Here is a 13,502-nt window from a genome sequence, read left to right as displayed (position 1 = left end):
GGCTTTTCCTGTCACCATGCAAGTTCTCCTTCCATCCCAGCGAGTCACAGTTACCTGGGGACATTTGCCCCTTGCCTTCACATCCTCAGTAGCAGCTATTTTGCCAAAGACAATTCCTCATAATTTTATGTGTGAAAAAGAAGTTTACAACTGTATAAAATTTTACATAGCAGATTATGTAACCCCGTAAGTAAATGGAGAAATAGCATCAGATTTTCTCAGGTAATTGGGTACTTGTGGACTAAAGCTCTGTACTTTATTTTTTAAAATAATTTAAAATTTTCAATGTTTAAGGAATTAATACATTTTAGAAGTACTTCAGAATGTCATGTTCTGAAAGAATAATATACTTTATCACATATGTAGACTTGTACAGATATACTAGTCGTTGTAATGCAGTGTCAGCTACAAATAATATTTCCTCTGTATAAAAGAGACATTTTTAGACATTGATTATTAATGAAATTAATAATTCTACAGTTTCAATGAACTCTTACCATAGAAGTGGTGTTTGTGCTCCAGGTTTTATTGCCTGAATGTAAACTTGGGTTTTATCATACCTAGTGTACTTACTCTTTTCAAAAGATCAATACTTTTATATTATCCAGTTTCTTGAAGTACAAAGTAATTTTGTGCTGTCCTCTTCTTCTTCTGAAGAGTAGCTTGTGATCTTTCCCTGAGGAGCATTCACATTTCCATAAGGGAAGGAGATTTATGAAAGTTAAAGAACCCTGGGTGAAATAAGTTACTTGCTAAGCCCTTAAAGCGGTTGAAGGACAAATACGCAGCTACCAGAATAGCGATTTCCCTTAACTAAAAGAATCAACATGAATAAAGATTTCAGGAGTTGATGAAAGGGGCTTCCCTGATGGCTCAGATGGTAAAAAATCTGCCGGCAATGTGGGAGACCCAGGTTCAGTCCCTGGGTCAGGAGGATTCCCTGGAGAAGGGAATGGCTACTCACTCCAGTATTCTTGGCTGGGAAACCCCATGGACGGAGGAGCCTGGTGGGCTACAGTCCATGGGGTCACAAAGAGTCGGACACAGCTGAGTGACTAACACTTTGATCACCTTTCTAAAGTTATCCTTGACTTTTAATATTTTTAGACCTTTAGGGTAAGATAAAGTCCAGAGTAAGAAACTAAAATAAACTGTAAATACTAAGAACACATCTTCTCTAGAGTAAGGGCACCCTGATTTTTAAATTATTTGTCCATAATATAGAGCACCTTCTTGTGGTATTGTTGAAAGATGGTGATTATGAGGCTTTAGTATGTTTAACTGTAATATGCAATACTTGTGTTGTTTATGGTTTACAGAATGTTTAATATGTATCTGTAAACCGTGGGTAACCATATGTTTTCTAAGCAGGACTTTGAAGGCACGATCAGAAAAGAACTGTATTTTTCCCTCTATTCTGTCCATTTCCTCTACTCTGTGAAGCTCCTGTTTCTTCCTCTCGTGGATGAAATCTAGGGCAGATCCCATGACTTTTCTGGCAACTCTCATTATTTTGAAAAGTCCCTTCAGCTGCTTCTTTCATTTCATGCCTTTTTGGTTAATTTTTTTCTTTAGAATGCCCCTTGATTTTTTTCATGTACAAACTTCAGGGAATATAATTGTCTTTAAATACATTTTCAGCCATTCCTTTATGTATTTACACCAACCTCAATATAGTATTTTAAATAAGAGGTTTAAGGGGGAAGTCTCAAGTTATATTCCAAATATGGTTAATAAAATCTCAGAATTGTGTAAAGGTTTTGAAAACTCAGTTCTGAGAGTCAGCAAAAGGGATGTGCGTCTTGGATGTTGCTGGTGCTAAAAGAAATCACAGCTTACAAAGCAGTTGTCTGCTGAAAACCACACATTGATAGTTTGGTGATCAAGAGGTGATATTTTGTAAGTTTACATCCCAATAACAATCTTTTACATGTTTCCAAACACACCCATACACACACACAGATTTGTAAGACATGTATTTAGTGACATTTTAGGAAATTGGAGGCTGTGATTAATGATAATGCATTAATGCTTTTTTTCTTACTTGAAAAAATGTGAAATATTATTAATACATCCCAGTACAACCATCTATTATTATGTGTCTACAAACACACAGATGTGTAACACATGGTTAACATTTTGATACTGAATGTCTGATTTTTCAACAACACATTTAAACGCTAAGTGTGTGATGCCCGTCCAGTCCTGTTTATTTGGCAAAATTTTGTGTGCCGTATAATACTAAAACTTCTGCCTTCCCCCCAGCTCTGGTCTGCTCTAACTAGTAAGCTTGTCCTGGGATGGGAACATGGTTCGTTCTTTCCTATTTTCCAAATGTGTGTTTTTCCCACTCTTCCATAGCTAGCTGTGGTTTCTTACCCGTCCCAGGTTGGAACAGTGGTGAAGGATGGGAAAGCTTCTTGACCTGACAGTTATGTGATGTGGTGTTGATTTCTCTGGGCAGACAGAAAACTGATGCTTTCCCTAGTAGAATGCTCTGCTCTCTCCCCTGTGGTTCCTTCACCCTAGAGAAGAAGTGTCCTCAGCTCCTGAGAATCTAAGGGTCAGCCTTCAATCCTTTTCTTCTTGGACTTCTTGTCCTTCAGGACAGCCTTCCTGGGTGGATCTAACACAACCCTGCGCCAGCTCCGTCTTGTGTGGCCCACATTGATCTGGCTGCCAGCTGTCTGTGGGAAACTAGTTACCTCCCAATCACACTTATAGGCCCCTTCAGTCAGCCTTTTGCCTTTTAGATTCCTCAGGCTTAAGCCAGACATTGATCCATTGTATCCACCAAGCTCCAGAGGACACACAGACCAGGCCTCGTGAGGGGTCTCTTGAAGCCCTTCTTGCTTGGCTGGTGGTGGGCGGGGGAGGGAGGGTGCAGGAAGAAGCCCAGTTGGTGGGAGCATGGAACACGTCATAGAACACATCAGTGGTTCTCTCCACCTGCGTGTTCATTCCCAGCCTCCTCAGTCTCTCCCGAGCAGACAGGAGGTGGGTGGTCAGCTGAACATCCAAAACCAGGCTTCAGCCAGTTCCTATGCAGACTCTGTTTAGGAGGTCTGGTTTCTCACTCAGGCATGTGGGTGTGCCTGACACCCATTTTTTGGGGTTGTTTTTTTTTTTTTTTTTGGTGACTTCTGCTGAAACAAAGTTAGAAAGAGGCCTATTTTAACAATCTACTAGGGCTAATGCAGAGGCCTTATTTAGAGAGGCCTCATGAGCACGAACCTAGGCATCTTTTCAGTACCAGTGATCCTGAGTAGCATAGTGTATTAACTATATGCTGTTTGAAGGAGTTTTTACAATGCATTTAGTCAGAACCAGAGTGGGTATAGATTGGCACTGTATGTCTCGTGTCAACAGTGCGCTTTGAATGCCAGCTTTCCCGTGGACTGATAATGAGCACTGTTCAAAGACCTCCTTAGGCAGCTTGGGACTGTAAATTGGCTAGGAAAAATGATCCCTTCCTCCATCATCTGCGGGGAATGAACAGTGCAGAGGTTCAGAGACACTGGCAGTGTGCCAACATCCTGCACATCGTGAATTTCTTCAGGTCTATAGAATGACTGAGTTTCCTGGACCTGATTTCTTTTTTATTATATCATTAAAGTTACAAAAGGTATTTTAAATGGTAGAGGGTCCATTGTTCCATGCCGTAGAACCATGGATGTGAGTATGTGGAGTTAACTTGGCCCCTTTATGCCGTCTGGATACAGGATTATCTGACTTGTACCTTTTTGTGGAGACAATTTGTAGAAGTTTAAGCCTGGCTCCTATGTTTGGGTGATAAGAGACCTGTCACTGTCCACTTCCTTTAATTAATCTGGATACTATAAAGTTTTTGAAAATTCACATTGCCACATATTAAAGGCTTGCCCTTTTGCATAATCAAAAAAATTCAGGGACATTCTAGTAGGTGAGGGGGGATATAATATTGTTTGACATTTTGGCTACTTGAGTTGAAAAAGGACTCCACAAATATTCAAAACTGAATTATAAAACTACAAATGGAGAGCCTTGGACAACAGTGATTGTTTTATTAATTTCAGTGCCTTGCTTGGTACTTGGCATATGGTAGATATTAAATGTTTGTTTTGTTGATGACCAAAGAAGCCAATTAAGCATGAGAAAAACTTCCCAGCTTGGGCAGATACGGAGCGATAAGAATGGACCATTTAAAAATTATATTTATTGAGCTCTGTCCATTGAGTACCCTGATGAAATTTACCAGAAGGTTTTCCAAAAGGCTCAAGGTCATTCCCACTTATGTTACACTGGGCATTTGTTTCAAATGTGTGCGTTTTTCAAAATAAAAGACTCAGAATCTATGAAAAGAAGAAAGAAACCCCAGACAACGAGCTAAAAAGATAAGAAACTCAAATCAACATTGGTTAATAGAGTGATTCCTGTGGGCCTTTCAGCAGTACCTCTTCCGACCTGCTGGGGGTCAGCACATCATTCCATGTTATTTGCCTAGTGGTATGCTTGCAATTTTTTTCAGTAAATAGGCAGTCAAAGAAGCAGGAATTTAATCGCCCTTCCACACAGAGGTCTACCATGCTTCAAGCAGTTTGCATTCACATGCCCGTAAGCAGCTATCTGCTGGTTGGTGAACCTATTCAGTACAAGAGAAAACAGATGTCTGGTCTTCCTGCCAAGTCCCTTTCTTGCATTTTAGGAACCATTCCACACGCACAGGGAGGTTTTTGTTAATTTCTTTCAGATGATGACTGAGTGCTTTACACCACGTGGGACCTCTGAGCCCTACTTTTCTACTCAAGTGAACATTAGTAGCCATTTATCCCTCTCATGGCCAATGTGGGATCTAGTTTTCTACTTGTTAGAGAAGCCATTGAACCCTTTCCACGCCTTGGGATATAAAGAGGCCTATTGGCCGCATTTTTATGTCTGACCACCCATAATTTACAGAGTAATTGTTTTTTCAGACATAGCATTGCATGTCATAAAACAGAATTACAGTTGTCCCTGATTTAAAGGCGCAATATTGCCCTTATTCAAGAACCACTCCCCTTACTACAAGTACTGTATGTTCTGTTTACTATGAGTGTATCATGATTAGAACACAGGGACCCTTTTTTGGTGATTAGATATTTTTGTGGCCATTGCTGCCAGGTTGGAATTGCTTCTCATTTTTGTTTTTTTATTTTTTTAGTAAAACTGTATGCAGAAGAAGTTGACCGTTTGAAAAGAAAGATAAATAACATTAGCCCTGGAGGTCATTCCAATGAAAAGAGCTAATTGACTGACCTTTTGCTATTGAAAACAAATGCATTAAAATCATAGGAAATACCTACCTATATTTAGTCTACCTTATCTACCTATCTTAGAGTGGGTTGGGAGCTCAATTTCTGGATTCTGATTTAGCGCTTTTAATTATTTTTTTCCTCATTGGTAAACTTTCAAGTTGAATCAGCATTTTAAAGAATAATATTTTAATAATTTAATAATTATATTTAATAATATTAAATATTCATATTTAATATTTAATAGTAATTGATATTTTAATCATAGCCAGTAAAACACAGATTTAGAAAGCACTTAGTTACCTTACATTGTTAGTTCTTTTGAAAATACTTCACAGATGACAAATTCTATGAACATTCTTAAACAGTCTTAAATGTTCATCATTTAGATTTTAATAATTGTAAACCAAAAGGAAAGCTCATGATGTTTATGATACATGTTTCTTACATAACATTTCTGATGCCATATCTTTGTCCCAGGAGTGTTTTAATGCTCCTTAATTAGGGAGTTCCCAGCTTCTCTGAATCTGACTAAGCATGATTCAGAAACCTTTCTAATAAGATAGGTTTGATCACATCACTCCCTTGCGTCTGTGCCTCAGGAAGCTTCCCACTTTTTAGGGCATGGCTTTCTAGCTGTGGTTCCCCCTTCCTAGTCCTACCCCCTCACTCACCAGAGTACCTGAAATTACAGAATAAATATGGCTTATCTCTCTGGAGTATCATTATGACTCCAAAGTATTAGGTCAGAAATATTGTTCTATATTGAAACAAATTCAGATAATTAGGGAGTAGATTGCAACATTCACATACCTTTCCCTCCCCCCCCCAGATAAAGCACAAGGCTTCAAGGAAACTGTGCAGCCTTAGCAAGGCTCCTTTCTCCATTGCCCACACACTGCACGAGACATAGTCATTCTCTTTGCTGCTGCACTCCTTAAGTGGAAAAGTTTAAGCAGGAATGACTGACAAAAAAGTCAAACTCCTTGGATAGCTTTTTACAGTCTGGTTTTCAGCCTCGTGCCTTATGCATGTTTCTCAGGTCTCAATGTCATGCTCCCTGAAAAGTGTTCCCTACTAAAGACAAGCTGCCCTGTGTGTTCTCCCATTGGGATTTGTACGCGTCTCCATTACAGCATTCATTTCGTGTGTTTCTATCTCCCCAGCTCCAACTGTAAACTGTTGGAACACGGGACTGGCATCATAATTATTGTGTAAGAGGGTCTGGAATGTACAGGATACACTGTAAATGTTATTGGACTGTGTTAGGTTACAGGGCCCCTCAGTACGCACCTTCAGAAAGAAAGGATCCCATCTGTGTTTGCCAGCTAAGGACCAGATTTCCACAGGAACAAATACAGTCTTATGCACTCCATGAAAGCTTCAGGGACTTAGGAGATTAGAGCTGACATGCGGTAGCTAATTGAGAAGCTGTGCAATTAAGTGGGCGAAATTGAGGAGGTAGTGAGTGAAGTGGAAATAAGGAATGGAGATTTTACCTCTTAGCCTACCTCAAAAGAATTGAAAAATTTGATACATAAGAACATATTGTTTTCCCCCTTATTTTGAAGCCTTTTATCTATTGTTATGCATTAAATCACTCTGCAATTTTTATATATTAAAGATACACTTTATGTAATTGTCAGTGGGAGATTTTGCTCTGCGTAAGGTAATCAGTGGTACCACAATGACTTTGGCTCAGAGGTTAAAGCATCTGCCTCCAATGCAGAAGACCTGGGTTTGATCCCTGGGTCGGGAAGATCCCCTGGAGAAGGAAATGGCAACCCACTCCAGTATTCTTGCCTGGAGAATCTCATGGAGGAGGAGCCTGGTAGGCTACAGCATGGGGTCACAAAGAGTCGGATACGACTGAGCAACTTCACTTCACTTCACTTCACAATGACTTTAATTTCAGCCAGAAGCAAGGTTAGTAGCCATTTTTATTTAGTCTGTCAAGGGTTAAGGAGATTAAGTTTTTGGCTTACTATTGAACATTTGAAAATTTTTGATATTTTTTTTATTGGACCCAACTGCGCCTGACACACCTCCGAGAAGCTGGGAGCTTCTGCTCATTCCTTTGGGACTGGGGGTTGCAGGCTGCCTTCTGTCAGAACCAGGAGGTCACAGAGAGTACTTTTTGCCCATAGTTTCTCAGTCTGTGGTAACTTTAATTCTTGGAACTACCAGGGTGTTTTACCCTTTTCTGGGATACCAGATTACTGTTTTAAGTCTTACAACTTAGGTATAGTGTGAAAGATCAGTACTCACTTTTACTTGCAGATTATCTAAAAGGAGAAGTTTTATTTCATTTTTAATTAATGACAGAATAACATTTGATAGTAGAAACTTTGTACAAATCCAAACATTTGTATACTTCACATATATTTTTCAAGTACTGTACTTCACATATATTTTGAAAATCTAAAATATGACGAGTGCACTTTTCTGAGGCCTAAGACTAAAACATCAATTAATGACTTTGCTAATAGTGCTTGTTGGGCTTCCCAGGTGGCTCATTGGGTAAAGAACCTGCCTGCAGTGCAGGAACATGCCAGAGGTATGGGTTCAATTCCTGGGTTGGGAAGATCCCCTGGAGGAGGGCACAGCAACCCACCTTCATGTTGCCTGGAGAATCCCATGGACAGAGGAACCTGGAGGCTACAGTCCATAGGTCACAAAGAGTCAGACACATCTGAAGCGGCTGAGCACGGCACAGTAGTGCTTGTTAAAATCATAAACTTGCATAGTTCAATATGTAAAGATACAGTTGATTAATAATATCAAAGGAAAGCCTATTTTAAAGTTAAGACCATCCTAATCTCATAATTGCCATGGTGAATTTTTATTTGCTCAGAAAATACTCCAGTTGTCATGTAAGCTTATTTCCTCATGATTTAACACCAAACTCTTCGTAAATCAAGATACTTGCTGTGAGAACCCCATGAACTGTATAAAAAGGCAAAATTATACGTAGCAGTTACTGATTCTCAGAAAACTCAGTTCTTATCTTTGATTTCAGCTGATTTTACTTCTGCAATGGAAGGGTGAGTGGGAAATGGTCTAATTGTTGTTTCTTAGACTTTCATATGCATTTGTACTTCCTGAAGATCTTGTTAAAATGCAGTTTCTGATAACATCAGTCTGAGATGGGACCTGGGATCCTACATTTCTAGTAAGCTTGCAGGTAATTCCATCACAGCTGGCTCCTAGATCACTCTTTGAATAGCAAAGATTTCCCAGAATGCCCTACCCCCTTCTACACTTGAGTTTAGCTTTATCCAGATTCTAAAATTTGCTCTGCCTCTAGTCTTTCATTTTGTATGGCTTTGTAGGTTTTTTATTTTTGTTAACTTAAGAGCCCTCTATTTTCCTTTGGTGATCACAGATCAAGGTAGTAAGGACTCCACCATAGAGCAAAAGAAGGGAATTTGGGCAAACTACCCCTGAATTTTGGATGACTTGGTCCAGAATCCATCATGTGTCTCTGGATTAAATTATTAGCAGTAACCACCATCTGTGCAATAGTGTGCCCGAAATGGGCTCCTAAAAATAGTAGTGGAGTCAAGGTTAGTTATTTTGCAGAACACTGCAAATGGCTGAGACTTGTACTTGCATGAGGGCATCCTCTCCAACTTAGCAGTGCCTGCCAGCACTTCCACTTCCAACCTGCCAAGAATGGTTTGGTAGGCTCGTGACTGACCTGCCCAGATTGTCCAAGCTTCAGACACTGTTGTTGAGTGTCCAGGGTGACTTGGGTGTTCTATAGCAAGTGGTCTCACTTGCTAGTACTTTGAAGGGACCTGAACTCAGAGAGTGGTTAAGTAAAAGTGTGTTCATGTAAATATCTCACCTTGTATTAGAAATTAACAGATAATTCTCTGTTCCATTTTAGCAACAGGAACAAGATCCTACCAACTTGTATATTTCTAATTTGCCACTGTCCATGGATGAGCAAGAACTTGAAAATATGCTGAAACCATTTGGACAAGTGATTTCTACAAGGATACTACGCGATTCCAGTGGGACGAGTCGTGGTGTTGGCTTTGCTAGGTGAGCATACTGCCCTATCTTCGTGTCAACAATAGCTCTGCTACATTTCCTGGAGAATAAAAATTGAGCAAGAAGAGAGAATTTAAGCCAGGGTTATAGGAGCCAGTTGTACCATGAACTTAAATTATGCACAAAAAATAATTTGCATCTCCCCCAGCTCTTTGGAAACTCACTGGAATTCTTGAACCTGAGGACCCTAAATATTTGGAGACTTAGGGTAAGGAAATACCACATGAGCAATAGTTTTGCAAGTGTGTTTCCTTAATATTTTGACTAATTCGATCAGGTTGCCTAAACTGCTTAAAAAAAATAACTGCAGGCTCCTAAATTTCATAAATAAATCGGTATTTTTGTCTCATTAGGTAGAACTTTGATTCATCATCAATAAAATCAGTAAATTAGATTTTTAATGAAATATTTCACACATTGAGAAGAGTACAGCAGACACCTAAGCACCAGTTGTCACACACATTATAACACTTTACAGTTTTTGCTTCAAATTATCTTTTAAGAAGTAAAATGTTGCACATATCTAAAGCATCCTCCTTCCTTCATCTTACTTTTATCCCTTCCTCCCCAGAAAGGGTGCTTCCGTGCAGTGGTTAGTTTGCTTCCTTTGATTTTGACATAATTCAAATCTGAAAGCCCACATACAAAAACTGATTTTACAGCGCTTAGCACCCTATTAATTCTGTGCAGTAACCAATAATGTCTACATGTTTTAAAGTATTGACTTTGATTTGGGGGAGGAAATTGCTGACTTTATCCTGTTTGATGACAGTCGCATCTACCACAGGCCTGTGAGATCAACAAAGCAAGCATTGTTCACACGTTGACATATAAAAAGAATTGAGTTAAAGAAAGGACATTGTGATGGGGTTGCCAAGCAATGAAGCAAGGTCTAGTACTTGGTTCTTCTGGCTTTCAACCCATTGCTCTTTCTGTTAGACCAGATGATTTTATAATAAAACTAAAATATTCTACAAGTGGAAAGTCACCAAGGCCAGAACCCATTGTGCACTTCATGGGTTAAAAGGATCAGGTGAAACAGTGAAAGGCCCAGCACCATCTGAAAATCGGCCCTCTGTGGGTGTTCTTCTGAAAGCAGATCAAGGACTTTCGTTTCTGTATCCAAAGATGGAACCCAGTTAAATTCTAATGCTTTTTAATTACCACCCATTAAAATCAAAATGCAACTATTCTGGGTAGTCCAGGAGTACAGTGCATTTTGAACAGATTATTCAGTGTTTCCTCCATTAAAGAAAAATAAATCAAAATTATTTAATTCCCCCGAAATGTTTCTGCAGATGTAGAATAAGTTGTCAGGCTCCATCCTTTAATTCTTCCTCTAAAGCCAAGAAGGCAAAGAAGGAACATAATTGACTTCACTAATTTTAAACTTGAAGCTAAAGTGAAAAACTTGTAAGACACATCCTCTGTTCAGCCCCAATTCATTTCATGACTTTTGAGTCTGTCGTTTTGTGAATAAGTAAAAGGAAAGACCATCTCTAAAATGAGCAGTGTCCTAGCAGCACTAAATACACTAGTAGTTTAAACTGGTATTTTTGTTTTTGATTCAGTATCATAACTAGTAAAGCTATTGTGTATTGATTATCATTTCAACAAGTAGAAAAAAATTAAACATTTTGTGTGCTTGATTAAAGGTATAATTTATTTCTTTTATGATTCTGAAGGTATCTGGTCATCAAGTTTTCATTTTACCATGGAAACACGCAAACAACACTAAAAGAGAATAAACGCACTTTTTCTTATCACTCACATTTTGTTAGGTTTCATCTGTATCAAATAAACCTGTAAGATTGTATTCATGTGCACAGAACGAAATGAAAATTAAGATATCTTTGATTATTTATGTCTTATTTTTATGTATAAATAGGATGGAATCAACAGAAAAGTGTGAAGCTGTTATTGGTCATTTTAATGGAAAATTCATTAAGACACCACCCGGAGTTTCTGGTATGTTGTTTGTCTAAAATTATATTAGTAGTCTTTTCTGTTATTTATAATTTTAGGATGTGGTGACTCTTATATCCAGAACAAAACACTCCTCATTTAGCTCTTTAACATTTATTTCTTTGGATCTCCAAAAAGACTTCAAAATTCACTTCTCCCAGCTGTTTAAATGTGAATGGAAGCATAGAGTCACAGATGTAGAAAACGAACTCATGGTTACCGGGGAGGAAAGTGATGGGGAGGGGGAGGGATGAACTAGGAGACTGAGACTGACAAATACACAGCACTGTACCGTGTATGAAATAGATGATTATGGGAACCTGGACTTCCCTGGTGGCTCAGCAGTAAAGAATCTGCCTGCAGTGCAAGAGACCTGCGGGAGACAGTTTCGATCCCTGGGTCAGGAAGATCCCCTGGAGAAAGAAATGGCAACCCCATATTGGTGCCTGGGAAATCTCAAGGACAGAGGAGCCTGGTGGGCTACAGTTCATGGGGTGGCAAAAGAACAGGACAGACCTGAAAAACACCAACAAATAAGAAGCTCCAGTTTATCACAGGGAACTCCACTCAGTTCTCTTTGATGATCTGTATGGGAAAAGAATCTAAAAGAGTGGATATGTGTATATGTACAACTGATACACTTTGCTATACAGCAGAAACTAACACAACATAGTAAATCACTATACCCTAATGAATTTTTTTTAATTCAAAAAATAAAATGAATATGTATGTATAAAATGAAAATGTATATATGAATGGAAGCAGACATACTGGTAAGGAGCTGTGTGCCTTGCAGAGGATTGGAAACCTCTCCTCCCTGGATGCTAAAGGCATCCTCTAACACACCTTCTCATTCAGTAAATATTCTGTCAATCATATCCTTTGAGGACAATGGTACTTTCTACCCCAACTGCTGCCTTTGTTCTAGATGATTTCAACATGTGTGCGCCCTCCCTGCTTACAGTGCCTGGACTGACCTGCGATGGCCCCTCCATCCGCTCCTCTGTAGCCTCCTCCTGCCGTTGCTCTGACCTGTGTTGTCTTGACTGAGAACAGTGCACCTCAGGAGATTTCATTTCAACATCACACCTCCTCTGACTCCCACTAAACCTGCTCTGAAAGACAGTGAGCTCCAGCCTGACAAGACCCTCAGCATCACTGGGCCTCACTCAGCCTCTCACCCTTACCTAAACTGTAGTTCTTCACAGTTTTCACCAGATTGCACAGCCCTCTCCCTAAACTGCTCCCGCACCACAGTCCTAAGGAGATGGCTTCACTTCCATTCCCTTTAACTTGGCTGTTCCCTTCTCACCCCTCAAGATTCTGGTCAAGGCCTGCCTCCCCACTTCAACAGCCTTCTCTGCTCCCATTGGGTTACCGTCTGCATTGCTCCCTGAGGACACCCACCTGTAGGGCAGCATTTAATTTAACAGGTTTACACATGTCAGTGCACTAAACTGAGCTCCTTGAAGGCAGAGCCTGTTTTCTCATCTTTCGGTTTTCACACCTATCTCAGTACTTGAACCTTACTAAGCACCAGTAACTGTTTGTTATTTTGCATAAATTTAACTACACTAATTACCAAGACAACACTGTTTACAAGCTGGCGTGCAAGTGGCTAACCACAAACTGGAAGATGTTCCTATGTGTGCATGTGTAACTGGTGTTTAGTATTTATTCTCCTGTAGCTCTAAGGCTCCATCTTTAACTGGATGGCTGATGATTGTGGTTAGGGATCCACTTTAGTTTCGGTATCCGGGTGAGTCCCACTTCATAGAGAACTGATAAGTATGTGCGGCGATACCATGAACTAATCGCATCCTTCAACACCGAAACCTGATAGGATACAGTTTGCATGGCTGTGTGTGAGCTTGAACTGCCTACTGACATGAGTTTGAAGCATAAAATACAAGACTTGGTAGTACATTCTTTCAAGGAACTCAGCCTTGTGAAAAAGCTTCCTTTTTTGTTTTTCTTAGGCAGTTTTCTTTTGAGTTGAAATTAAAGAAAATAAGAAGGGATTGTTTTTACCCTCCAACTAAGTAAAGACAAGGGAAAGATTTCATACGTCGGGAGCCTTCTGTCAACCTTGCCCTGCAGGCCTTGCAAGGCCCCTGCACAAGCTGCCCCCATGCCCTGCTCCCTCCCCTTGCTGTCCTCTGCATAGCCAGGACCCCAGAGAATTACCTGAGTCCCTTCGAAGGGCTG

The 13,502-nt window shown here is 39.8% G+C and overlaps 1 protein-coding gene across 28 annotated transcripts in view; it reads left to right on the top strand.

The window, feature by feature from the left end:
• RBMS1 (RNA binding motif single stranded interacting protein 1) overlaps positions 1-13,502 on the top strand; it is a 219,968-nt gene that overhangs the window by 183,595 nt on the left and 22,871 nt on the right. For all 28 annotated transcript variants that reach the window (XM_086355769.1, XM_086355792.1, XM_086355716.1 and 25 more), the window contains 2 exons: positions 9,163-9,320; positions 11,218-11,297. In XM_086355769.1, coding sequence (XP_086211895.1) covers positions 9,163-9,320; positions 11,218-11,297 — 238 coding nt within the window. The remainder of the gene's footprint in view (positions 1-9,162; positions 9,321-11,217; positions 11,298-13,502) is intronic.

The sequence above is a fragment of the Bos grunniens genome, chromosome 2, assembly GCF_055505025.1.
Source record: "Bos grunniens cultivar Pamir isolate PY7600 chromosome 2, Bosgru_T2T1.0, whole genome shotgun sequence".
In the NCBI taxonomy this organism is placed as follows: Eukaryota; Metazoa; Chordata; class Mammalia; order Artiodactyla; family Bovidae; genus Bos; species Bos grunniens.
The sequence above is the reverse complement of the archived record's forward strand: the minus strand, read 5'-3'. Positions and strand labels throughout refer to the sequence as shown.